Below are 27,557 nucleotides of genomic sequence, written 5' to 3'. Positions count from 1 at the left end.
CCCCTACAGATCAGACCAAGTCTGGGACTTGGCTTGAAATGACTCCTTCGTCTGGTTTCTTCCACTGTCTTGCTTCTCTCTTTCTTATCAGTTTCTCCATGCCATGCCTTCCTAATAAAGCCTGCTCCTAAACCCAAAGCCCAGGGTCAGCTCAGGGGGAAGCTGACCTAAGATGGGGGATGGGGGGTGGGGGGTAGGGGCCCTCCACTCGGCAAAACCCACAGCTGAGGCCCAGGCTTGAAGGGAAGATGGTGAGTTTGGTTTTCAGCGTGTTGAATACCAGAGCTTCTAAAACAGGTGATGCAAGACTGTGACCCAGGCTGGCCCGCGACCACCTGTTTTGGAACACAGCTGTATTGCAACCTGCTCCACCCATTCGTTCACAGATTGTCTAAGGCTCTTTCTGACGCAGCAATAGTTGAATAGTTGAAACAGAGATTGTAAGGCCCAGGACGGCTAAAATCTTTGTTACTTTGTCCTTCAGAGAAATAAGCAACTGGATATTTGCATCCACAGCTCCCAGGGCTGGAGGGATAAATCTGAGTGCCGTGCATACAGGTGGTAACGCAAGCCGTGGGTGTGTGTGCAATCGTGGCAGAAGAGAGGCTAAGGGAGGAAGGGAGAGAGTCAGAACAGAGCCTCAGGAATTCTAGCATTTCATGATGAAGCCAGGAAAACTGAAAGAAAAAGAGAAACCACGCAGCCAGAGATGCAGAAAGAAAATCAAATGAGTTCCTTAACATTTATGAGACCAGCATACTGCCCACTCATTTTTAGGTCTTAGGACATTCAAAGTTTTTCTTTTCTCCTGGAGCATCAACATTTCAAATTATCCCTCAAAAGAAATATGCTACCTCCAGGACATTTGAAGTGATTTTTACATTAACTTATTTAAAAGTTACTTTGTCCTGATGCAACTAAAAATGTAGCGGATATACCATATACCTATGCCACATCCTTTTCAGAATGATTTGGTGATGTTCAAATCATAAGAGTTCTCTTATTTAGAAAGTCCTCTTTGTAGACAACTTGAAGTGAAATAATCCAAAAAAGACCAGATTTATATGGAAAAAAGTTGATGAATCCGACCTAAGTTATAGTCAAGAGTAAGAAGTTCTTGCTGTTGCTCAGCAGTGGCTGCAGATAACAATAATGTATTGCATATTTCAAAAATCTGGGAGGATTCTGTGTGATTTCATTATAGAGAAAATGCTAAACATTTGAGGAGACAGATCTGTCTACCCCTGATTTGAACATCACACAATGTGTACATGAAGCATCACATGGTACCATAAAGATACATTCTTTTTGGTTTTACGTCAGTTTAAAAAACAAATTTTGAGAAAAGAAAATGAAGACAAGTTTTGTCTTGAATTATAAACTACCAAATCCCTGAAATATTTTCTAGCCCCCAATACCAAAAATACATTCGAAACACCATAGCGGCATATGTTTGGTACACAGCTCTATTGGAACTCGGTGAGTTGAGCGCTCCCAACTTCTTTCCATAATAAATGTAAGTACCTTCTGTGTGCAAGGTGCTGGGTTCTGTTTCATAAGGGGTGCAAAGATAAGGCACTGCCTCTGCCCGCCGTCTGTTAGAAGGAACGAGAAACGTGTCTAAATCCCTGCTGCTCAGAATGTGGCAAGAGCGACAGAAGAAATGGGAGTTGCATTGGAATTTGAGGGAGCAGGAGAGGAAAGACCCTATCCGGTGGGAGATTGGAAAGGGTTCAGAGAAAAGTTCCAGGGGAGTTTGGCCCTGAAGGCGGGGAAGGATGTCTGGAGATGAAAATGTGGGAGAAGGCGTTCCAGCATAAGACGGGATGAGAACAGGAAGCGGAACTTAGGCAGGAGGAGAATGGATGGAGGGAGACTGAGAAGCAGAAGAGGATAATCTGGGGGATGCTAGAGCAGGGGCTTGGGGCCAGTGCTCTTGACCTGCTGAAGGACTGTATGGGAGGCTCGTGCTGGGAGCTGGGCCTTGGTCAGTTAATCTGGCAGTGATGAGACCCAAAGTGGGGAAGGAAAAAGGACCACGGTCACAAATGTCAGTTAAAAGGATATTCTGTTATCCAGGTAAGAGGGCTGCAAGAGGGCAGATACTGTGTGTACCGAAGAAAAGGAAAATTAAGAGGCTGTGCATGGAAAACTACAAGATTTGGAAAGAAAAGGAGTCAAAGATGTCTGTACCTTGCAGCTGGGGAATCTCAACAATGAACCAGAAGAGAATGAACAGAGGAGGCTTGGCTTTCCCTCTGGCTCTGTTCCGGGGTCTCCGCGGTACCAGCTATCAAAATGTATTGTTGTGTCTGTATTTTCCTGGTCTGGTACCAAAATTATTCCCAAGGGCCTGCCCCCAACCCACAAGGGACACATGAATATAATAAAAGCCTCCATGCCCCCAAACCAAGTGGGGGAGGGGATGTCAACCCTAGTCCTTGGAAGACAAGGCAATGTCTTGTCAGGAAGGTTTTCCACACCTGAAGCCATGGGCTCAGTGACTAGGAGTTTGGGGAGTCCGCCCAAATCTCTGAACACCTTCCAGATCCCTCCTGAGCCCTCGGAGGGAGTCACAGCTGTCTCCCCTGCGCCTGGCACAGCACCTGGCTGGTGAATACCGCACCCCGGTGACTCTGCCCTCGGGAACCTGGAAGGAAACAGGATACAGGTTGGCACCCTCCACCCCCCGAATTCCAGGAAGCTCATGAGAACCCAGGCTTCCTCTGGGTTGGTCCAAGCTTCTCCGGGTGTCCCACCTGTCCCCAAGACAGCAGATGACCCCTCCTAAATCTCAAAGCCAGACCCTCCCAGGGTTTTCCCCCTCGTGCCTTGAACTTGGCTAATGCTCCTCTTGCACACGGAGAGACCGCAGACAAGCTGCGGCAGGACTCACAGGTCCGTTGTATGATCTGTGACCTCACAGACGTGCCAAGACATGCAAATGGTGGTATCTGGTGCAACCCGATGACATAGAGGTTGTTCCCTCGCTTATGAAATGTTCCAAGGGATTTTTTTTTTTTTTCTGGCTTGCAACACTGGTTGGTTTCTATTTACCTGATAGAACTGTGTTTTTGAAAACTTGTCATCCCTCTGGTTTCTGGTCTTTATACATGGATAAAATAAGAATGAAATAGCAACCGTTCTGGGAGGGCTCCCACTTGGTTAGATAGTACTGCGCTTTCTTCTTACAACATACATGGAGGTAGCTATCAGAATCCCCATTTTTCAGAGTAGGCAAACCGAAACTCCGAGGCCGGACACCACTTCTTAAGACTAAACCTTGTTGTCAACCTTCTCATTTGCAAATTGTGGGGAAGAACACGTCCCTGGAGCAGTGGCTGTAGGACCGTGGGAGACACTGGGTACACAGGCAGGGCCCGCCCATTCTCAAGAGGCAGAGCCAGGACTTCCTGACACCCACCCCCTGTCCCTTTCGATCATTACACCCTCAATTAGTTCTTGCCCCACTTGCTGTGCACCCGTGACTTGCTCACCTCATTCCATCAGGGGTGGGACCAGGTCACTGGCATCAAAAATAGACCTCGTGTTTTGCTTTCGTGCTGTTTATTTTTCATTTAGGGGAATCGGACAAAGGTCCACGCTGGAGATGGCCCTAGGAGGAGTTTGGCAGTGAAGACGGGTAGAAAAATGGACCCGAGTCTTAGAAGCTTCCCAAGAAAAAGATGGAGGGAGATTTAGAGAGAGGAAGAAAGCAGCAGTAACTAACTAACGCAGCCCGGAGATGAAGCAAGGGTTTGACGGGACACGGGGTGATGGCGTGGCTGCTGAGCGCGGCAGCTGTCGCGTCTGCTGTCATGACAGATGAGATTAGGGTAGTGGTTTTGTTGAAGGAAAAAAAAAAAAGATCTCTAATAATTTTGGACCTGGGGAATGAATTTCAGAGAATTGCTTAGATGCTGTGGGGGGCTGTCCCTCCACAGCCTGGGTGGCCTTCTAGAAGGGGAGCTGACGCAGTCTCCCAAACGCCAGCACAAGTGAGGGACACATCAGGAGCAGCATTGGGTGCCAGTCAGGCCACCCTGCCCTCTTGTTCTCGTCCCTCACCTGTCAGTTCTGTTTCCTCAATGGCACCAGGAGGAGGCAGGGTCTGTGGCCACCAGAAGCTCTTCTGTTAGTCTCTTTCTAGTAGCACATCCAGAAAAACAAACAAACAAACAAACAATATAAGTAAAGTCAAAAGCCAACAGAAAAACTATTTGCAATTCATAGAGAAAGAGTAATTATTCTAATTGTAGAAATTCAATAGAAAAAAAAAAAAAGATGAACAACCCAGCACAAACGTGGTCAAAAGAAAAACAAACAACTGAGGAACTTATGAAAAGATGGTGCAGCTTCACTCTAGCAAGACAGAGACCAATGGAAAGTACACGGAGATACCACTTTTCACCCATTAGATTGACAAAGAACAAAGAGTACAGTAACACTTCATGGTCTCATACCATGCCCAGCCCTGGTGGAGGGCAGCGGGCAGTTTGGCAATATCTGTAACAATTAAGAATGTACTTACCTTATATTGTGCTATGTGCATGTATAAATATATCCCAGTGAATTCTACCTTCATGTATATCTATTAAAACACCAATCAAAACAAATAAATGAGTGAAAGGAAGACCAGTAGAGGGAGGGAGGGAAGGAGGGAGGGAGGGAGGGAAAAGAAAGGGGACATCAGAGACTGAAATGCAGAGAAATAATCCTCAATGCATGTATGATTTTATCAAAATAAACCCAGATGTTATGTAAGATTATAACTCACTAATAAAAAAGAATAAACCAATCAATTACACTTTTAGGAATTTATCATACAGATTCACCCTCACGCTTGGGAAATATCATGCATATAGGCTACATGCCACACCATTGCTTGTCATAACAAAAGTCTTTCTCTCTTCTCTCTCTCTCTTTCTTTTTTTTTTTTCTTTCTTTCTTTCACCAAGCATTAAACCCAGTGCCTCACAGATACTAGGCAAGCACTCTACCACTGAGCGACCTTAGTTACCCAGGTTGGCCAGAAAATTGTAATCCTCCTGCCTCAACCTCCCTAATAGCTGAGATTTCAGGCCCGTGTCACAGTGTCTAGCTGTGATCTCTTCTATAACAGCACTCGTCCAGCCATGAGGGCTACACTGTCATGACCTAATCATGTCCCAAAGGTCTCACCTCCTAATACTATCACCTTGGGATTTGGTTTCAAACATGTCAATTTTGTGGGGACAAACGTTCAGACCATAGCAGATTAATTATTATGTGATTTGCGTATACCAGAATATTATGCAGCCTTTACAAAGAATAGCATTCTGTATACTGAGCTGTAAGACTGCCAAACTTACAAAAGAATAAAGCCAGCTTCAGGATACTTTTATATTATCATGCACATAAAAATAAAGCTGGAAAGAAACAATGAAAAAAAAAATTTGCAACATGAGTGGCCTTCTGGAGAGAAGTAGATTCACAGGAAGAGAGATGGAAAAATTTTTGAGATTTAAAATTTTGAATCATGTAACTATTTTTATTCAAAGACAAATAAGTAAAATCAAACATTTTTCAATGCTCTCTTTTTTTCTAAAAGAGGTGCTGCTCCTTTCAGGGAACAATTTCCAAGGAAGACCTCAGCGCGGCAGCAAGTAAGAGCAGAAGAAGTTTTACTTCTTCCCTTAAGGTCACAGGACTTAGAGCTAGGGGTTCATTTTTATTGGTGCATCAGTCATCAAAACTTTGTGCTTTTTTATGGTAATATACTATCTCTTTAACTTTAAAAGTAAAGTTAGCTTAAAAACCAGGATTATCTTTTGATATTGTACTTAACTACATAGACATTTATCTTCTATAAATGGGTTTTTAATATATCGTTTTAAAGTATGGTGCTATTTACTGTTTTCATATTGATATGCTGTTTTAGAATTCTATTTCTTTTTTTTTTTCCTTAAGCATAAAAAACAGGTTAAGAAAGAAAGAAAGATAAATTCTCTATATGTCACCATTTTTATTCCCCGTAGGCAGGCAGCCATGTCAGACAGGACAGAGCTGGAAACCAGTTTTCCTGAGAAATAACAAAAGCTCTGATTTGAAACATTTCCAGTTACCTTGGTGTAAATACTCCAACCATGGCCATTTCTTTTGGGGTTTTGTTGTTGTGGTTGTTGTTGATGTTGTTGTTTCTCTTCGTCAGACTGGGGAGTGAACCCCGGGGCACTTGACCACATACATGCCCAGTCCTTTCTGATTTTAAGTTACCTGGGTGGGCAACACCTCCTCGCAGGTTGCCCGCCCAGAGGCAAAGAGCATTCAAGCAAAGCTTCACAGGAAATCAATCCCTCTTGCGAGCTCTGCCTTGACCATCTAAAAAGGAAAAGCAAAAGACACAGTGAAACTCCTTCTTCCCTCTCCACACTCCCACCCCGAAAGAGGTGACCCCGACTCTAGCAAGGGCAGAATAGCAAACCAGAGAGTCATGTGTCCCCACCCAACAATTAATGTGAATGTTTTTAGAAGCAGTACAAACTAGTCCAGAATTTACCATCAATTTGACACCCTTTTTTAAAATTTTTTAAATTTGGATCATGTGTCCCCCACGGGTGGCTATAACTAGAATCCATTAGGTATCGGCTCCACTGCAGAAAAGCCCACCTCCTCCCCAGCCCTCTCCCAAAACCCGGCTTGGGCCACATAATTGTTTTTCTTCCCTTTTCTCCCCATGTTCTGTGCTGCTGTGGTTCAGGGTGACTAACTTGGCTAAGGACTTTTCCCGAGAGACTTTTGCAGTCATACAACCTCAGCTTCCAAGTGCCCTGGGAAGCAGAACTTGGCCAGACGATTTGTTAAAATAAAAATAAATGTTAACAAAGTCAGGAAAAGTTGGCTGGAGGCCCGCAGACCTGGTCAAGAATTCACCCTTTCCCTTGATTTTTCATAAAATTCTATCTCTGCCCAAGTTTAGCATCGGTCACTTTAAATAATTAGATGAACAGTAAAAATGGCTTCTCTGCCTGGGTGGGGAGGGGGCAGCTGGACTCTTGGGCCTGGGAGAGAAGGTCCAGCCATCTTTCCTTCTACTGCTCTCAGAGACCAAAATCTTAAAATAACGGATTGCTCCGTGGCTTGCCCTGTGCCCTTGTTTGCACACGACCCCAGAGCTACATGTGGGGGAGGGGCCTTAATATTTCTGTCTTGTTGACAAGGCCTGGCTTTGCTATTGCTGTAACAGAATGGAGCAGATAACACACTGGCTGTGGAGCTCTGTAACTGTTTTGGCCCAGGCAGGATATTTTTAAATTTGAGTCAACATGGGTTTTTTTTTTTTTTTAAAGGAAGTTTCAAAATCTGATCAAAATCTGGGTTTCTAACTCCTGTTGAAAACTCAGCATAAGTGATTTTCCTGGAATACGCTTCATGAGAGAAAGACCTTATTGTGTACGCAGCTCTAGCTCCAGAATATAGATCAGTGTCCAACTGGAAACACATGTTTGATGAATGAATGAGTAATGTCAGAGCACGATTGCTGGGAGCTGAGAGTTGGCAGTGACTGTCCCCCTTGAGGTGGGGCCTGTGCGCTCCAGTTTGACACACTCTCCACCCCTCCTTGTGGCCTTCAGCCTGCACTCTTTGCTCATTTCTGCTCCCTGCCTGGCTCCTTGGAGCATTTAAATCTGTTCATCTTCTCCTCATGGTGATTCTGCAATCTACATCTCTCTTGTTATATGACCCTGGAGAACTCAGAAGTATAAATTTTATCCAAAATTGATGAACCCCTTTCCTGACCAATTAACATTCTAAAACTTATTTGCACAATAGTTTTCTACATTAAAGAAAAAAATATATATTACTTAGAAGCCAGGCAAGGTGGTGCATGCCTGAAATCTCAGTGACTCGGGAAGCTGAGGCATGAGGATCGCTAGTTGGAGGCCAGCCTCAGCAACTTAGTAAGATCCTCAGCGACTTAGCAAGATCTTGCCTCAAAATAAAAAAACAAAAAGAGCTGGAGATGCAGCTCCGTAGTTAAGGATGTTTAGTTAATATTACACACACACACACACTACTTAGGGTGTTTTCTTAAATAAAAACATACGCTTAAAATTAAAGTATTTGGTTTTTTTAGCCTCCTTGTGAACAGAATCTGTGTGTTTTGTGCTACTCTGTACAGATTGCCACAGGCTTAGAGACTTAAAGAAATACCCATTTGTTCTTTAGCTTAGAAGTCCAGGGCAGCAGGACTCGTTCTCCCCTAGAGTCTCACGAGACCCTAAAATCAAGGCATCTGTTGGTCATATTCTCATCTGGAGCTCAGGGGTCCTCCTTTGGGCTCACGTCTGTTGGTAGAATTCTGTTCCTTGCAGTTGTCAGACTCGTCCCCGTTCTCTTGCTGGCCATCAGCCAAGAAGCAGTCCCAGCTCCTCGGTCCCTGCCCTTGGCTCACTCCACCTTCAAGGTCAACAAGAGTTTGTTAAATCTTTCTAACATTTTCTCATTTCTCTGCCTTCTCTTTTTTCTACCAGCCAGGGAAGACCTCTGCTTTTAGGGCTCCTGTGGTTGATTCAGGCCCAGCTGGATAATCTCCCCACATTCCACAGTGCTGGGAACACCGCGTAATCTTGGGCGTGAGAGCTCGTCACAGCCACAGGTTCCGGGGATGAGGTCATGCAGTCTTGGAGGCCGATTTTGGATTCATAGTCTTTTTAGAAACATGAGATGTAGTTCCCCCCAAATTATTCGGTCTGCCACGACATGAGTAGAAAGAAAGCATGTATAATGCAAGTCGTGACCATCCTGTTCTCCTCTGCCCTGGCGATCCACAGCCGAGGTATTACATTTTGTTCTGGGTGTCGGAAATTGGAGGGAAGTGAATAAATATAACTCAGTCCTTACAAGCTGCTATAACAAAATCCCATAGTCTGAATGGCTTCTAAACAATAGAAATCTGTTTGTCACGGTCCTGAAGACTGGAATTTCCAAGATGAGGTATCCATGGGTCAGAGTGGGCTGCTGAGGTGTCTGATTGAAGCTGAAAGACTAAAATCCGATTTCTTGGCTTCAGATCTGGTGTCTGACGAGGTCCCTTTTCCATGACAGCTGACTTCTTTCTAGAACATGGCAGAAGATGCAAGAGATCTCTCCGGGTTCTCTTTCCTAAGGCCACTCATCTGATTCAGGAGGCCCTATCCTTCAACACCTAATCACCTCCCAAAGACTCCCCACCCTGATGCTACCAGAATGGGTTAGGGTTTCAACATGTGAATTTGAGGGGTTCATCAACACTCAGTCCATTGCAATGACTAAGACTCCACCCCCAGGTCTGTGAAGGGAGTCAGAAACTTAGGCTTAAGGTGGAAGGATGCCAAGGTCATTATGAGAGCCATCTCTGAATATTTTAAATGGTGTAATATAAGAGGGGGATCCTAAATCTGGAGGGTCAAATCAAAACTCACTGGCGGAAGCAATGGAGGGGAGCTGGGCTTATTGTTGGAAAGTGCTTTCTCATAGAGCTGGACAGATCGACCGCACTAGGCTGGACAGGGCATGTCCCTTCGCTGGAGCTGATCCAAGATGAGAGACGACTTCTTGGAAGGAACCTTATGAGGAGTCAGGGAAGCTGGGTTAATCGTCTCTTCGGTTTGTTCCAGCCCTGAGGTCATTGCTCAATGATGGCCTCATGATTTGAGTCCAGTTCTCCGTCTCCAGCCCCTCTACCTGGTGTATTCGTGTTTGCTCTCAGTCTTGACGGCAGATGCCACAGTTTGAAACTTAGCTCCACCAGGTCTTCCCTCCCATGGGCTCTTTTCAGAATCAAGTTTGGGTCATTAAGCAAAAGGCTGAAAGAAAAGAAGAAATGGTTGTCCCAGGAAGACTCGGCAGATCACGCAGATCCACAGGTCCACTGACAAAGGGGCGCTCTCTCTAGGAAAGACCATTGGGGGTAAGACCTGGAAGGAAAAGATAAAACCGAGGATAAACAGAAGGAAAAAAACACAGGCAGGAGAGAGGGGACCTATTTGGGACCATGCCATCAAATTAGGTCCATGTGTAGAAAGCACAGGGTCCTGGATACCAGTGAGAATAAAACAGGAGGAATAAGGTCAACGAAACAGACTCGCGGTTAGAAATTCCGTGGAAGTTAAGAACCTGGTCATGGTACGATGGCAAAACTTCCAGGGTGTGAAGCAGGTAGCCTGACGTGCCTCTGGGTGGGAGGCAACTTGCCTTCAATGAACCATGGCTCAGTGGTCGAGCACATGCCTCACATGGTCGAGGACCCGGGTTCCATCCCCAGCACCCCACAAAGCAAAAAACACCAAAGGTGGTCATGGAGATCCAGAGGGGTACAGGGGCAAGAACCTCATCACCAAACTCAGGAAAGCCCCAGCTGACATCAACCAGCTGAGATTCGGTCTCTGAACAGGGACGCCCGGAGAAACCAAGTCTGGGTATTGAAAGGCAGGTTCCTGGTCACAGTGTGCTGAGGAGAAGTCTGATAGAAACTGGAAGATGGAACCCAAATCCCGTTGTGTAGAGTTTCCCTCAGTGAAGACAGAATCCAGAAGGCCTGCAATAATCCAGTAAGTGGCATGTGGTACCCAAGCTCCAAAGAGTTGGGGCAAGAGGTGGAAGGTAACTAGATTCCTGATGACCAGGGTGAATTGTCCCTGGCAGCTCAAAAGACTAATGGAAACAGAATTTGTAATTGCCCTCTTATGTATAAAAGATAATGAGGGGCTCCTTCTTTGTCTCTGCAACCTCCCTTTGAACTGGGGAGTTACCTGTGCAGGTACACAAAGCATAGATGGGTGTCTCACAGACAACTCTTGGCACCTATGCCCACACCACTCTGCTCTTCACCCTCCCTGGCTGAAGAAGTGCTCTAGTACCTAGGCCAAGAAAGGGACTAGGAACTCTTCCTCATCAAAAGGAACCCACTCAGTCGGGCATCATCGAGCACACCTGTAATCTCAGTGGCTTGGGAGGCCGAGGCAGGAGGATCACAAATTCAAGGCCAGCCTCAGCAACTTAGTGAGGCTATAAGCAACTTAGAAAGACCCTGTCTCAAATATAAAAAGTAAAAAGGTCTGGGGCTGTGGCTCAGTGGTTAAGTACCTGGGTTCAATCTACCCAGTACCAAAAAGAAGAAAGAAAGAAGAAAGAAGAGCTGGGGATGCAGAACTCACATGCATCTTACTATGGACTTAAGGCTTGTGTGTCCCCAGTGTACTGGTACTTGGAAGGGAGGCCTTCTGCTTTGCTCCAATTATTTCATAGACATACGATTTGTCTCCCATGCTAGACTCTAAATGGAAACACCATTGTTATTCACTTTTTTCTTTTTATCCTTGCAAAAAAAAAAGGCTACCAAGAAGAACAATCAATAAATGGCTAATTAATTCTTCTTTTCCTTGATGCCATATTGATTTCTCCAACTCAGCGTCCAGCCCCTCCAAAGGACCTTCCCTGTGTTCCCTTTCATTCTCACCCATCACCTTCTCCCCTCCCTCCAGACTCCCTGGGACCTAAAGTATTGGGACTTTTTCACTGGAAAGGGCACAGGGGTGTGTCCTTGAGAGCCGGGGTTACATGAGTCCCCTCGTTCTTCTCTCAGCCATCTGCCTTTGTCTTCACAGGACCTGTGGTGGCTTCTAGGTCAGCATTGGTATATTTGCGTACATGAATGTGACTGTGCACGTGTCACGGTGCCTGTGGCATTGTGCACCTGTCTGTGTTACCAGCTAGCTTATAGGCTCTCAGAGGACCAGGGGGAACCAGGGCTCTTTGTTCCCCTGAGCACAGCGCAAGGCCTGGCCCGCAGGAGGTGCTCAACGCATTGTTGAGTCCGTGAAGGAATACGTGGAGCTCCAGAGAAGTGCTCCAGTGACGTCCCCGCGCTCTTTCTTCTTCCAGTTTAAAAACATAACCCAAAATGCTCCGTGGCTCTTTCAGACGACACAAGATTTACAGAGAGCAGTTGAACCTCACCTCCCTGGAGCCCCCGCTGCAGCTCCGAACCGAGGCCAGCTGGGTCCAGTTCCACCTGGGAATCAACCGCCACGGACTGTACTCCAGGTCCAGTCCTTTCGTCAGCAAACTCCTGCACGACATGAGGCACTTTCCCACCATCAGTGCCGGTGAGGGTCATGAGACAGGGCAGGAGTGATTGACACTCTCCCGGAGGGGCTGGATTAAGCCATCTCAGGCTGGGACCCAGGCTGGAATGTTAAAGGGTTGCCACTGTCACAGGATAGACAGGTTAATAAGCAGAAAAACACTTTCCTCTTGAAAGAGATCTTCTAACCTTAATCTCATCACCATCCTGTAATGGAGGTATGAGAATGTGTTCTGCACACATAATAAAGAAGGGCGATCCCTGCCGTTTTATTGAGTGCTCCTTTGGAACCAGGCAATGCATTTGCTCTTCTGCAATGACCTGATGACATAGACATTATCATTGGAACTTTACAGGCAGGAAAACTGAGACTCAGAGAGGTGAAGTAACCTGACCAAGGACCCATGCTGGGGCTAGGATTCAAACACAGGTCTTTTGACCCCAAGTCTGTGCCCTCAAGCACTATGACCGTCTATGTGATGCAGCAGATTATTAGCAGAGACCAAATCAGACTGGGTCTTCCAGCCAGCTGTGGATGGATTGTGCACTAGAGATGATGGGAACCAGGATGGAGCAGGAGGGAAACCGTGGGTTCTGGGAGATCCCTTCAGAACAGTCAAGGCTAAGACCTCCAAGCTATAGCCCCTGCTGGTATAGAGGGTCCGTCTCTAGGTGGTCACTCTCCCAGGAACCTGGCTAGAAGCGCTCACTGCCCTTCTCCTTTGCAGATTACAGCCAGGACGAGAAAGCCTTGCTGGGGGCTTGCGACTGCACCCAGAGTAAGTTCCTGCCTCTCCCAGCCACATCCAGCCCCCTCCCTGTCACAGCCACAGGAACCCCAGCATCCACTCCAATGAGGGCTGTCCCTGCCTAATCCTAAGAAGTCAACATTTCTCCCCACCCACCCACAGAAAGAAAGGCATTTACGGGGCACTCTAGTGCAGGATCTGACTGATCCAAATACCAGCCAGGGACAAGCCTCACCGGCATCACCGGGGAGCTTGTAAGAAAAACAGAATCTCAGTTTCCAATCTGATTTATTGAGTCGGAATTTGAATTCTAACAAAATCCCTGATTGGAGGCTGTTTTCGAATTTCAGAGGGGGTCGTGCCTGACAGTGGTTCGTGATGCTGGCAGCATATCCGAATCACTGGGGAAACTCCTCCTCCTCTGGAGGTTTGGGTTCCACTGCAGAGGGTGAGGCCCAGGCATTTATGTTTTAAAAGCTCCAGGTGGTTCTAATGCAGCCAAGGCTGAGCCCCCTGGGGTAAATGATTGACAGAACGGAAAAGCCAGGAGCAGAGCAGCGTTTCCCTCTGGGGAGCCTGTGACCTGGCTCCAGGTGGGCCTGGACACTGAACCGCAGGCCAGCCACCTCTGGCTGCAAGTGGCCTCTTCTACCGACCTCAACTTGATGAACATGCGTCAGACATTTCTCCATGTGACATGATGTGTCAAAGGTTAGAAGACGCTGTCCCAACCCTCATGGGGCTTGCAGCCGTCCAAAGTGGGGCAGGTGAGGTGAGGCAGGCTGCAGCACAGGGGAGCAGTTCCCCCTGCACCCCGCAGGCGCATGGATTTGCCACGCCCTAGACCCTGCCCAGAGCAGAGTCCTCCATAGGAAGAATGCATCTCAGTTATTGTCACAGCTGGCAGGGTCAGAATCCACAGGGGGCAGCTGAAACAGAGGAGAGGGTCGGTTCTTCTTAGGGTAACATTTTTGGGGGTTTTTCACTAGTGTCTTTCTGGGGAACCCTGACACCTGCTCCACTGCTTGGGAAGCAAATCCTCATCCTTAAGTTCTTATTAAATAAAAGAGAAGAAATTGGCTGGGCCTACGGAACGAACAGTCAGAGCTCCGACCTAGGCCCAAATGCGTCCTTCACTGGCCCTTCCACCCTCCACAGTTGTGAAGCCCAGTGGCGTCCACCTGAAGCTGGTGCTGAGGTTCTCGGACTTCGGGAAGGCCATGTTCAAACCCATGAGGTAAGTGGAGTCTTTCCCACTGCTGCGCCCAGGGTGGCAGCCCTGGGGGAGCTCTAACTAAAAAGTAGTAAAAGTGACCTAATGCCCACCTTTAATCCCACTCACTCAGGAGGCTGGGGTAGGAGGATCACAAGTTTAAGGCCAGCCTCAGCAATTTAGCAAGACCCTGTCTTAAAATTTAAAAAATAAAAAAGGACAAGGATGTAGTTCAGTGATAGCGCACCCTTGGGTTCAATCTCCAGTACTACCAAAAAAAAAAAAAATTTAAAGTGACCTAATATCTTTATACGAGTGATCAGGAGATTCTGTTTGGACATCCTACCCCAAGCACATAACTATTTTTTGTGAGAATGATAGCAATTAAAATAATAAGAGTCCCTTGCTAGCATCTGAGCCACACACCCCACATGAATTGGGTCTTTGGATCATCAACATCCTCATGAGCCAAGTGCCATTATGATGTCCGTTGTAAGGCGAAGATACTGAGGCCACAAGAGGCCTGCGCATCCCAAGCTCCCAGCTGTAACAGTGGACCCAGGATTGAACCCCAGGCGGTGGGACTGTTAAGTGTGCTAGCACCCTTCCCTGGACATCAAAAGTTTACAGATCTGGGCTGGGGATGTGGCTCAAGCAGTAGCGCGCTCGCCTCGCATGCGTGCAGCCCGGGTTCGATCCTCAGCACCACATACCAACAAAGATGTTGTGTCCGCCGAGAACTAAAAATAAATATTAAAAATTCTCTCTCTCTCTCTCTCTCTCTCTCTCTCTCTCTCTCTCTCTCTCTCCTCTCTCACTCTCTCTTTAAAAAAAAAAAAGTTTACAGATCTCTACGTGACAGTACTTGCTTTATTTTTATTTTTTATTTTTTAGCAATGGTAGAGGTGAAGCCAAGGCCTCGTACATGCAAGTGCTCTACCATGGACTACACCCCCAGCCCTACAATACTTGTTTTGACTGAAAAACTAGACAACCTAGAAAGGGTACTATGAAGTCTGTCACATGTTCTCACACACACACACACACACACACATATATATACACATATGTATTATATATAATATGTACATTATATATAATTTTATTTAATTTTCTTATTGGAGATTGAACCCAGGGGCATTCTACCACTGAACTGCTTCCCCAGTCCTTTTTACTTTTTTATTTTGAGAGAGAGTCTCACTGAGTTGTCCGGGTTGGCCTCGATTTTGCCATCCTCCTGCCTCAGCCTCCAGAGTCATTGGGATTAGAGGTAGGTACCACCACACCCAACTACATATTTTGTTCGTAAAACAGTAACCTAACTGCCAGGCCTGGTGGCACACACCTATAATCCCAGCAACTCAGGAGGCTGAGACAGGAATATCACAAATTCCAGGCCATGGTGGATAACTTATTCTTTTAAATCTTAAAATTTAAAAGAATAAAAATAAAAGGGCTGAGAATAGAGCCCAGGGTAGAGTGTCCCTGGCTTAAATCCCTACTACCACCTTAAAAAAAAACCTTACATGCTCTTGAAGTTCATATATTTTGGTGAAATATAATCACGCATCTAGTCTGTGCGCACAACTCGGTGTGTGAATGGGTGTCTGGCTCCAAGACGCTGCAGGTGGGGGTCCCCTGAAGTAGGACTCTAATGCCTTAGCCTAGTGGATTGCTCCCCCTGGGGATGCCACACTTAGGAGAGAATGGCCCCAAGAGGCACTCCCATTACCCAAGTCACATGTTTTCCACAATGCACTGTCTTCCCGTGGAATCCACGTAGACCGGCCAGGATTCCACACCTTCCGCCAGGTGAGGAGAGGCCCCGTGGACCGTCTGGTCGCTGGTTCTAGAGGTGGGGCCTAGTGAAATGTGTACCAGATAGAGTCAGCACCACCTCAGGGAGGGATCTGAAGCAGGTCAGCTGTCCTGGGAGCCTTAAACAACTCTGTGCCCACGTCCCATGCTCATGGAGTCCAGTGGACTGGCTCTGGGGGCCTACCCTGTGACCCCAAGGCCCAGGCAACCTTTAGAAGCCTGCTTTTAAGGAGATTTCTTCATTTTTCTTCTGTGGAAATGTAAAAAACCTAGTTGTCTGGTCAATTTAAATATATAACTTTCAAAGATGTCTATGAAACAATTGAATATCTTCTTACATTTTTTTGATTTAAAAATTCTCATCCTATAAAACAATATATAAATTTAGAGATACTGCTCCCCCCGCCCCCCACTCTCATGTTCCACTTGCCAAGAATTGTGGGTGTTGGTCAACATCATTGCAGAGTCAAGTTTAGGATCAATGTTAACCTGTAGTGAAGTCTTTCCCACTTTTCTTTCTCATGATGCCCAACGCTTTAACCACTTGTCAGGCAGCAAAACCAGCTCAGAGTGACATCATCAGCTCAAACAAAATAAAGTAATTGAGAGGGGTTCCATCATTTGAGAAAATACATAAGAATTTGAATATGAAAAGAATCCTTTTCCAAGGGACAATTTTCAGAGGGACATTCGATCACTGAACCACGTCTCCAGGGCCTGTCTTGTACTTCATTTAGAGACAAGGTCTCACTGAGTTTCTTAGTGCCTTGCTTTTGCTGAGGCTGGCTTTGAACTCGCGATCCTCCTGCCTCAGCCTCCGGAGCCACTGGGATTACAGGCGTGCACCACCACACCCACCAGCTAGAGGTGATGTTCTTAATGGCATATATTCAATGCTTGCACAATAAGTGCACTCATGCTTCTCAAAACAAGGGAAGCATTCACATCAAGTCAAAGTAGTTTTCAAGTTTCCGGTCACTTCACTCATATGCCAGACAATGAGGAAATGATGTTTTAGAAAATCCCAAAGGAGAAACCATATGTTCGTATGGCTGAAATTCAGGAAGTAAGACCAGGGACAGGGACTGTCTGTCGTCTGGGGCAGAGTGTGGTGATGCTCATGAGAAGGCCAGGCAGGGCTTGGAGCTGTCCTGGAGGTGCAGTGGCATTTGCTGGAATAGCACCTCTCCGTGGGCAGCACCTTGCAGCAGGTTTCAGGACCAGCCTGTGTTTTTCTGGCCGACGGCACAGAACCCTTTCGGTTGCGGGCTGGTTCCTGAGGGCTTTCTGCACCACCACTTTTTTTTACATTGTGGATGTTTTTGCTGCCTTCAGATACAGTGGATTTAAAACTATTTGAAGATCCCCATTCTTCCATGTTTGTTAGCATCAAGGCAGAGGTGACCTGGCAGCCGGAGGTGGCCCCACCATGCCTTAGGGATCAGGAGACACTTTCCTGAACACGCACACCAGGGGCAGGCTGGAGCTTTTCAGGAATCCATTGGAGAGTTTAATATGTACATAAATCAATGTCCTCTTCACCAGCCTCCCGTGATCCTGTGGCTGGGTCCATTCTCCTGACCCACCTGAGTTTCTCTGAGGGGATTGTCCCATGTGTTTCTCCCAAACCACCCCCAAAATCCAGAACTTTCCAGCTCTTCAAAACCTCAATCATACTAGACTTCTCTAGGGAACTTTCTATGACCAAGTTCGGGATCACACCCACCTTTCCTAATCCCCGGGCATCTGGGTCTGCCCTGCTAATGGGTCCTCGCTCCTCCTTCTACACCTTCCCAAGAATGTCGGTACTTCTTCCTTCACGTCCGTTGGATTTTTAAAGACTCGACCACTGTGGTCAGAGCTTCTCAAGTAGGAAACTTGATGTTGATGGCGATACAGGACAGTGTCTTCCCGAAGCCGGACTCTTCCTACCTTGCATGTCTCTTCCTAGCCCAGGGAGCCACTGGCCATTCCCGATTGGTGGCTCCATCATCCCTGTGTACGGGAGAAGCACAGAAGCATGTCCCCCCTCCTCTTCCTCGCCGCCCCCTCCTCAGCCTCCCAGCTGAAGCCTGAGTCCAGGGCGTGACTCCTTCCTTCTCTCTAGACAGCAGCGAGATGAGGAGACGCCCGCAGACTTCTTCTATTTCATTGACTTTCAGAGACACAACGCCGAGATCGCAGCTTTCCACCTGGACAGGTAAGTCCGACCCCTGGAGGTGGTGTCCACTACAAGGGCCGATTGCCTGGGAGGGAACGCTGGAAAGACCCTCGGGGGACTCTTCTGGCTGTCCACCTCTTCCATACCTCAGGGCGGCGCCTTTAAACCCAAGAAACCCATGGTCTTTTAACATAACGAAATAAGCAATTAATAAAGAAAATTAACCGTGCTGTACTGCGCACGTTGCCATCTTGGGCACAACACTGCCCTTTCCTCTAGTTCCCTGATCTGAAAATGAGAAGGTGCCCAAGGAGCCATAAGGTGATGATATTAGAAGACAAAACACATTCCTAAACTCCCAGATTCCTATCCACTCAGTCACTGCCCCTCAAAGTGTGGTCTATGGATTTGCATCATGGACACCACACAAGAGCTTTCTAGAAATGCAGAATCTCAGCCTCACCCAAGACCCACGAAATCAGAACCTGCACCTGAACAAGATCCCAGGTGACTAGCATGCACACCTGAGTTGAAAAGCACTAGAGAAGAACACAGCTTGGATGGTAGGAAGGCTTGCCCAGGAGGCTTGATGGAACAGGGGCTCCTTCTGCACCCCTCAGCAGTGACCCTGCCACGGCAGCTCAGCACCACAGACACACCCCCAGTGGCCGCCCTGCAGGGTGTGGTCAGGAACACCAGGCGATCTCTAACATTTTTTGGCCTGGGGACAGGACTTCTCCCCATTCCCTGACCTTCCTTAACCTAGATTCCCTCTTTCAGGATTCTGGACTTTCGACGGGTGCCGCCAACAGTGGGGAGGCTAGTGAATGTCACCAAGGAAATCCTAGAGGTCACCAAGAATGAAATCCTGCAGAGCGTTTTCTTTGTCTCTCCAGGTAGAGTGCTGGCCAGAGCCTGCCTGCCTACGCAGTAAAGCAGGTGCCCACTGTCACATTCACAGTGGCATTGGCTCCTTGTCACTGGCACCGCATCACTGGGATGGGCGGATGCTGCCCTCACACACTCCCATCCGGATGAATTGTGTATGGGAAAAGGTGGTGTGTGAGATGCTAAGAGGCTAGTGTGGTTGCTAAAACCCACAATTCTGGCCTTCCTGGGGACAGAGGTTATCCTTCCAGGGTAACAAAGAATGTCCCAATCATATGGATGAGATGCAGAGAGGCTGGATCCCACTTTCTCTGCTCAGAGACATTTGAAAATTGGTCCCCATGATGCTCAGTTCAGTAGCTGCTATGTCCCAAAATGGCCATGATTCCTTCTCCCACCTTTTCCCAAGACACCGGTTCAGGGTTCCCCATCTAACCCTCAGGGGTTTCTTGGTGCAGGGAGAAGGCCTGCCTCCAAGTCCTCCTCTTCCTGCTCCTCTCTTCTTCCCCATCCTGCAGCCAGCAACGTGTGCTTCTTCGCCAAGTGTCCGTACATGTGCAAGACTGAGTACGCGGTCTGCGGCAACCCGCACCTGCTGGAGGGCTCCCTCTCTGCCTTCCTGCCGTCCCTCAACCTGGCCCCCAGGCTGTCGGTGCCCAGCCCCTGGATCCGCTCCTACACACTGGCAGGAAAAGAGGAGTGAGTCAGCCCCTGGCTGCAAATGCCACATCCACGGTCCTGCAGTCCAGTTCTTAAGAGTGGTCACTGTTGGACCCCCAAAGCTTCCTCGGTCCTCCTCTGCCCCATTTAACTTGATCCTGTGACTAGCTGGTCTGGGTCTGCTCTCTTGCTTTCATTCATTTAATGAGTGATGGAGAGCCTGTTAGATGCTAGGGGACACAGGAGGGACACAGGCTCTCCCCCGGGAGGCTTCTTGAGTGGACAGACAAGCAGCCAGGCTGTGGAAGCCTAGTGTAGTGTTCCTATAACAGAGAAGCACGAGAGAAGCCGTAGGAGGGACACCAGTTAGCCTGAGAAAAGTCCACGAGGCCAAGAGCCTCCTGGCTGTATCCCCAGCGCAGCACCCCTCCTGGCACGTGGCAGTACTCAGTTCTAGTTGAATAGGTCCATCTTCAGGCCACCTTGATTGTGGGAGTAAAGAAGCAGTGGAAGAATTTCTAGAGGACATGAGTGATGGGTTAGAAGGGACTTTGGAAGTTTGAGCAGCACACGGCACAATGTAGGCAGAGGCACAAATGTGACAGCCATAACACGGTGGCCCATGGGGGGTTGTGAACAGTGCAGGAGCCCTGGAGGGCCAGTGTCCAACAGGCTTGGTGAGGGATGCTGAGGAAGCAGGTGAGAGACATGGCACCATCTTGCCCTGCCGGCCCTGGTCTCTGAACGTGGTACCCCAGCCCTCAGCTTAGCATCCAGCAGTTAAATGTCTCAGAACCTTTTATCAGGTGGAATCTACGGGCTCCTTTCCCGAGTCCTGGGCCAGGGTCCTCCTGAGGGTATGCTACCACCAGCCACCAGCATCCTGAGAAGTTGCCCCCGGCCCAGGGCAGGATCAGGGAGGCAGGGATTTGGGAGTGGGCTGCAGGTGTGGGGAGGGCCCCAACACCTTGCCATCTTGGCTTTTCCAGCCCCAGGACTTCTTCTCACCCCCCAGGTGGGAGCTCAATCCCCTTTACTGTGACACTGTGAGACAGATCTACCCGTACAACAGCAGCAACCGGCTCCTCAACATCATCGACATGGCCATCTTTGACTTCCTGATAGGTAGGTCCCCATGCTCAAGGCACCTGGCGAAGTGGTTGTGACCTTGGCACACAACTATATCCGGGTTCACGAGGACTGAACAACCCCGCACCACCCAGCCTCAGAAGTGGCAAAGGCCCAAGAGCACAGAAGTTAACAGGTGCCCTCTTCAAAGAACTGGGGAAGGGGCCCTCGGGGGCAGGCACAGCACCCTGCATAGGGCCAGAGTGGGCATGAGATTGACGTTACGTGTTCCTTGCACCCAGCGAGGGGACAGCAGGTAGGAAGGTGAGAAAGAGAGGGTCGAAGGCAAGGTCCCAGCCGGAAACTGGTGATTCCGCCTTCCTGGTAATTCCACAGGGACCAGGAAAGATCGGGCAGCACAGCAGAGTAACAAAGGCGGCCATGGCACACGTGCTCAGACATAAGCAAAGCTTTTAGACAGAGGGCTCACTGTCACTCCCTTCAGGAAGGTAGCTTTTCACTCTCAGCTGGGGGGGCCTGGGCTGAAAAACCCCATCGATATGGACAGGAGGGACGAAGGCACACTTCTGCACAACAGAACCCTTGGGCAGGGGTGGGGGCAGAGGAAGGGGTGGAAACTGGGCCATGCCAGCTGTGGCCCGGGTCCAGGCCTCTACTCTGGACAGAACTGAGGTCAGAGGTGCCTGTCCCACTGACCTACTAGCCCCTCTCCCTTTCTTTACAGGAAACATGGACCGTCACCATTATGAGATGTTCACCAAATTCGGGGAGGATGGCTTCCTTATTCATCTCGACAACGCCAGAGGGTGAGGGTCCTGCCAGTTGCAGCTCTTTCCCTCCAGACACACACCTTCCTGCAGCTGCTCACCACAGGAGCCTGCCCAGACCGGCCCTGCACGGTCCGCCCGCCCCCATCGTGCTGGGCTTTCCCACTTGGCTTTTTTTCTTGCTCTTAGCTGAGCGCCCTTGATTCTCTGCCAGCCCAGGAGCGCTCTGTGAATCAAGCTGAGACATCCTGGGTTTCTTTTAGAGGGTCCCCTTTCGCAGGCTCAGAATGAGGATCCCCAGAGGGTGGGCCTCCCTAGCTGGGCCTGAAGGAAGGAGAGGTTGCTTGGTTCTAGCAAGGAGGCTGCTATGCCCAGAGGAGAGGGGGGATGGGGAGGCGGCTGCCATGGTCCCTGGCTTTTTACCCCAACCACAGATTTTAAAAGTAGAAGGGAGAAAGCCCTAAGGGAATAAGGATGCTGCTCACTGAAGTCTGTCTTCTCCTAGGTTCGGACGACACTCCCATGATGAGATCTCCATCCTCTCGCCTCTCTCCCAGTGCTGCATGTAAGTTTTCATGCGGCAGGTACCAAGGGTAGGTGGCCACCAGGACAGTTCATCCTGCTTGCCACTGAGCTCTGAAGGCCTTCATCAGTTTTCACTGGTCTAGGACATGGGCAGGTAAAATGAGGCGAATTGCCTCATTTCTTAGACAATTATCACATCTTCTCAAGCAACATCTCACTTTTTCATCCTTTGGCCTAAGATGAATTCAGACTTTTTTTTTTTTTTTGTACTGGGGATTGAACTCAGGGGCACTCGACCACTGAACCACATCCCCAGCCCTATTTTGTTTTTGTTTTTTTATTTAAAGACAGGGTCTCACTGAGTTTCTTAGCACCTTGCATTTGCTGAGGCTGACTTTGAACTCTCAATCCTCCTGCCTCAGCTTCCCAAGCTGCTAGGATTACAGGCATTTGCCACTGCACTCAGCTGGACATAATCTTTTAAATTTTTCAGTTGCCAACTTTAATCTCTAACCCACTTAGATAATTACCCACTTTTGCAGGGGCTGATGACCTTTGACATTACTAATCATACCTCTGCTTTGTCCAGGAGTCAGATAATCTCATATTACTATTTGATCACCATGTAAGCAAAGTCCTGATGAGAGGGCCCTTTAAACAGCCTGTGTCCAGAGTTCAGTTCTCCCAACCGCACTTCTCTGGAGGATGTCTAACCTACTTCCAGGCCTCTCTGGCATCCTAGCCAGGCTTGTGAAACTGTCCACCTGCTCAGCAACGGCATCCGGAGCTAATTATAAATATGTGGTTCGCACCTAGCAAAACCACCCCATTTGTCTCCAGTGGGAAACTCCGAGTATGAATGTTCTTAATCAGCTGCTTAGATTAATACCAACATGTCTCCCTTCTTGCTTCCTCCCTCCCTTCCTGAGGAGGCCAGGCAATAGCTGCTTGTGACAAAAATAAGACAATTAAGCTGCCTGCCCAGAAGTCCAAGTCAGATTCCTGCATAAAAAGAGAGAAAACTCCTGAGGATGGTCCCACCCCATTTTCATCTCTCTGATTTTAGAATCTGAGAAACAGTTAGCATGACCCATCTTGGAGGCTAGCTCTTGAAATGGCAGACAGCTTCATCATTTCACCTACTAGAAGCTTCTCCCATCAGCTTTAAGTCTCTTTAAAAAATCCTGTCACTTCAGTTTTGATTCTTTTAGCAACCTCAGCGCAAATGCGCACCGTCCAGCGTCAGCGCGGATGGCATTACGATTGTTAGAGGCTGTTGACCAAAAGGCAATTGGGCAAAGGCGGACACCTTTTCTTCATTCCCTTTTGATGCGGTTTTCATTAACATGCTTGAGAAGGCACTGGGGGTGAAGGCTCTCAGAATATCAGCTGCAACAGCTATTCGGGGAATGGGCAGGTACAGACAAGGTATTTTCTTTGCCCTGACTTATTTGGCTCCTATGACTTTGCCTTTTCAGGATCAAAAAGAAAACACTCTTGCATCTGCAGCTGCTGGCCCAGGCCGACTACAGACTCAGCGATGTGATGCGGGAGTCTCTACTAGAAGACCAGCTGGCCCCCATCCTCACCGAACCCCACCTCCTGGCCCTGGACCGCAGACTCCAAATCATCCTCAAGACAGTGGGGGACTGCATAGAGGCCCATGGACAGCAGCGTGTCATAGCCGATGTCCCAGCACAGCAATCAGCCCTAGACTCTGGCCAGGCTAACCTGACAAGCTAAGGGATGGAGAAGCACATTTCAGAAAATACAGCCGGAGCCAGCGGTGGGCTCTGGAGTACAGACCACTGCGTCCTTACTTCCCTCTCCTCATGCTGGAGGGCAAGTCTCAAGCTCAGGAAGAGGCAGGGCATGTTCTGAAACAGCCAGAGGGATCCACTGACCTGCTCTATAAGGTCACTTAAGATCCCTTCTATAGTGAATCGCCTTGGCTCCATCTTTCCCAGAAATCTCTAGCTCCATCAAGCCACAGACTATCTCCCCAGTGCTCTGGGCAACCTGCATATGACTCAGATCTGGAAGGTTTCTAGGCCCTGTTCCCAGGAAAGTTTTAACTGTACCAAGTCAAATAAAAGGACATCAAAGAGGATACCTGTCCTCCAGGTCCTTATTCTATCTACAAGTAAAGGACAATTCCTGGTCCAGACAAAACATCTTGCAGATCTCAAGCAGCCTCAAAATCTTCAGATAATTAAGCCTCAACTGGTTCAAACTAGACTTAACACTTTCTACTTACATTGTAGTCACTGTCCCTACTGAGCAGTCCTAGAGTAACTTCTCAGAATACTGTCACAAAAAGTAGAATAGGAATTTGCTCTAAATACCAGAAATAAGGTATTCCAGTGAGAGTATTAAATATCAACTGAAATAACAGTGTCAAGATTAGCAGGCAATAACAACAGGAGGAATTGTGATGGAGGGAAAAGAGAGGTCTCCAAGGTCAGCATGGCATGGTCGGGCCTGTCAGACCCGTAGGTACTAGAGGAAGTCCTGGAGAAAGGAAGGACAAAGGCCAGGGCCTGCTGGACCTTATGTCCCAGAACTGTCACCTATGAGACTCCAACAGGAACAGGGAGCCATCTGGAGGGATGAGGTCCTCTAGATACCCTCTCCTCCTGTACTGACTAAAAAAGAACTAAATCAAGTTTCTGTCCCAAACTTCCTTGAAAGGATAGCAGGGATTCCCCGTCTCCTCCAATTCCCCTACTGACTTGTTGACATCTCAAACTCCTGCAACTGGAGACATGTTTCTTATTCCATAATAACTGAAAACACAAATGACAGGAATATATTCATTCTGCAGAGTGATTAGTCAACAAGCAAAAATAAATGATTTCAGCAGATCAAATTCTCTTCTAATAAAGGTTGGAGGCTCAAAGTGAGGGGAGTAGAGAACAAGGTCAAGACTGCAATGTCCAAAGACAGTCCAACAAAAAGTCACAACAGGTACCGCTGGCCCACGCTGATACTCCATACTGGTACCCTGCCCCTGAGCCTGTGGTTCCCCAAGTCCCCCCACATTACAGAAACAACACACAGGCTTCCCGACATACACACAACTCCCAGCCCCTCAGGAAAGAGAACCAAGGCTCAGAGAAATAACCACCCAGTTCAATGGCGTAGACCTATCCGATGTCTTCTTTCCACTGTAACACAAAAACCCAAATATATCACAACCAATTTATGAAGTTGTGCTTAAAGAAAATAGAAAAATAGCTCTTTTTTTTCTCCTTTTGTGGTGCTGGGGATCTTAATCCCAGAGACTGCCTCATGTGGGGTAGCCAAATGCAGCACAGGACTTCCCATCCATCAGCTGTTTCTCCTACTTCAAGTCATTTTTTTCCCTAAGGAGGAACCAGGAATACATGAAAATATTCAGGGAAAGACAAAGAACAGCACAAAATGGTTGGGACTTCCAAATCAGAGGCTTAGGAAGGTGAGTTTCAGATCCATCCAATTCAGCTACTACTCTGACTACAAGTTAATTTTTGAAGGGTGTAGGATTTTGTGACCTACTATTCAAATTGAAAGTAGCAGAACTGAATTTGACCTTGATGAGGAGCTCTATGCCTTATTATTTACTCATCATTAACATTCCATTGTTCCTTTTTTTTTTTTTTTTTTGGTACCAGGGATTGAACTCATGTTCACTCATCTACTGAGCCACATCCCCAGCCCTATTTTGCATTTTATTGAGAGGCCGGGCCTCACCGAGTTGGTTAGCACCTTTTGCAATTGCCGAAGCTGGCTTTGAATGAGATTCTTTGAAATCGATTCGTGTCTCAGCCTCCCAAGCCACTGGGATTACAGGTGTGCGCCACCACACCCAGCTTCATTGTGTTTTTAACAACAAAATTAAGGTCATTCATCAAAAATACCCAGAAATTCTATCAAATGGTATAAAAATGTCCCCACAGTATTAGTATTACTAGTATAGCTGATTAGTATTATTAAATGTGAGAAGGCTGTGATCAAGTTTTTTTTAGAAACCAGTGAGTCCTTCCCACTTGTTTGAACCACTGCTCAAAGCCCCATGAAACACTGTGAAAACTTTCCCTGTCACCACTGACAGAAGGATGAAAGATGGCCGTACAGTACAGGACTTGGTGATATAGGGGCTGGAGGCACCCTCTGCAGCCTCTCAAAAACCAGGACAATTTGAGTCTGAAAATTACAAAACAGTCAATTCTCTTTATGTCCTATAAAGCTGCCTCTGATATAAATTAGCAAATACTGAAATCCTTCATTGCTCTACTGGGTTAGGTTTCCAGAGTTTACGTTCACACATTTTCAACGGATCAACTTATGATCTTTTCTTGTTCAAGACACTTTATTCTGCTGAACTCTTAACACTGCTTCACGGCCAACATCACTGCAACTCAGGCATGAACAAAGCTCACCTAATACGCAGTATTTTCTAAGATATAGCACAGCCTTCTTGCCCTTAGGAACACTGGTCAGTCTAACAGCACTGCACTTGGGGCCATTTCAAATAGGAAAGTCATCAAGGAAAAGAACAAAACTGCAAAATGGCACTAAAAGGACCAACCAAACAAATAAACAAAAAGACACAGTGTGACAACTGAAAAAGACTGAGCATCCTCATGTTCGTTCACCTTAGGGTGGGAAAACATTCACTGGAGATTCCAACTCTCCACTGCACTGCACAAGTCCTCAAAGGACTGCAAAAGCACCGTGTACAGTGGCGGGTTACAAATAAATTTTAGCAAGTAGGCATATCTGCAAACACAGAATCCTTAAATGACTAAGAACAACTCATTTGGGATTAACAAAGATTATAAAAAAGCTCTCCATCTAGTGGAAACTTTTAGAAGCACAGAGCTACTTAGGCAAAATTGGTAGAACTTTCATTCAGAAAATAAGGAAAAAAAATTACAGTGGTTTTAGTTTTAGATGGGAGTCATGATGCAGTCAAGAGTTCTGAAGTTATGTCAAGAAACAAATTTTAGCTATGTATACAACAATGCTGACTTCTATGCTAAAATCCCACAGTGTGAGAAGAGAGAAATTAGGATTCCCCCTTTTTAATTCATGTAACTACAGCCTTTACTGATAGCTATTATGACAGACATCTTTGGGGACAAACTCAGTGGTTATCTAGCCATTGTTAGTTCCTTAATGTTGTTTCACCTCATATAAAAATACATTGCCAGAGTCTAAACAAAGTACAAAAAAGGCCCAGCTATCAGTGATTGGATATAAAGCAAAATTTAAAACAATCTGACATCATGCTATTTCAATTTTAAAATGTCAACACTTTAATATATTGAACAAAATGTGAGTCACCATGGGCCACTGTTAAAGAGGGAAAATTAATCTATAACAAGGACAATCAACCCATCAAATTTTCTTTAGTTCTACTCTGTTGTGGCTCTGAAGGTTTCAACTCCAGCGGGCTGGAAGAAGTGAGTATTGAACCTATACAAAGAGCAGTGTTCTTCTGGGGATGGGGATGTAGCTCAGCAGTAGAGTACTTGTCTAGTATGTGCAAGGCCCCAAGTTCAATCCCCAGCACTGAAAAATAATAATAATAAAAAAA

The 27,557-nt window shown here is 47.2% G+C and overlaps 1 protein-coding gene across 3 annotated transcripts in view; it reads left to right on the top strand.

The window, feature by feature from the left end:
* FAM20A (FAM20A golgi associated secretory pathway pseudokinase) overlaps positions 1-25,590 on the top strand; it is a 50,636-nt gene extending 25,046 nt beyond the window's left edge. Inside the window, exons 2-11 of one of the 3 annotated variants that reach the window (XM_081271030.1) lie at positions 11,944-12,128; positions 12,835-12,885; positions 13,845-14,092; positions 17,998-18,086; positions 18,828-18,943; positions 19,454-19,634; positions 20,611-20,720; positions 21,409-21,490; positions 21,957-22,016; positions 23,455-25,590. In XM_081271030.1, the coding sequence (XP_081127156.1) occupies positions 11,944-12,128; positions 12,835-12,885; positions 13,845-14,092; positions 17,998-18,086; positions 18,828-18,943; positions 19,454-19,634; positions 20,611-20,720; positions 21,409-21,490; positions 21,957-22,016; positions 23,455-23,719 (1,387 nt within the window). In that variant the 3' untranslated portion in view covers positions 23,720-25,590. Of the gene's footprint in view, positions 1-11,943; positions 12,129-12,834; positions 12,886-13,844; positions 14,093-17,993; positions 18,087-18,827; positions 18,944-19,453; positions 19,635-20,610; positions 20,721-21,408; positions 21,491-21,956; positions 22,017-23,454 lie in introns of all 3 variants that reach the window. The other 2 variants (XM_081271031.1, XM_081271032.1) reach the window with 2 other exon arrangements.
* The last annotated feature ends 1,967 nt before the right edge of the window (positions 25,591-27,557 follow it).

Source organism: Spermophilus citellus (assembly GCF_964194105.1).
Source record: "Spermophilus citellus genome assembly, chromosome: 17".
Classification (NCBI taxonomy): domain Eukaryota; kingdom Metazoa; phylum Chordata; class Mammalia; order Rodentia; family Sciuridae; genus Spermophilus; species Spermophilus citellus.
The sequence above is the reverse complement of the archived record's forward strand: the minus strand, read 5'-3'. Positions and strand labels throughout refer to the sequence as shown.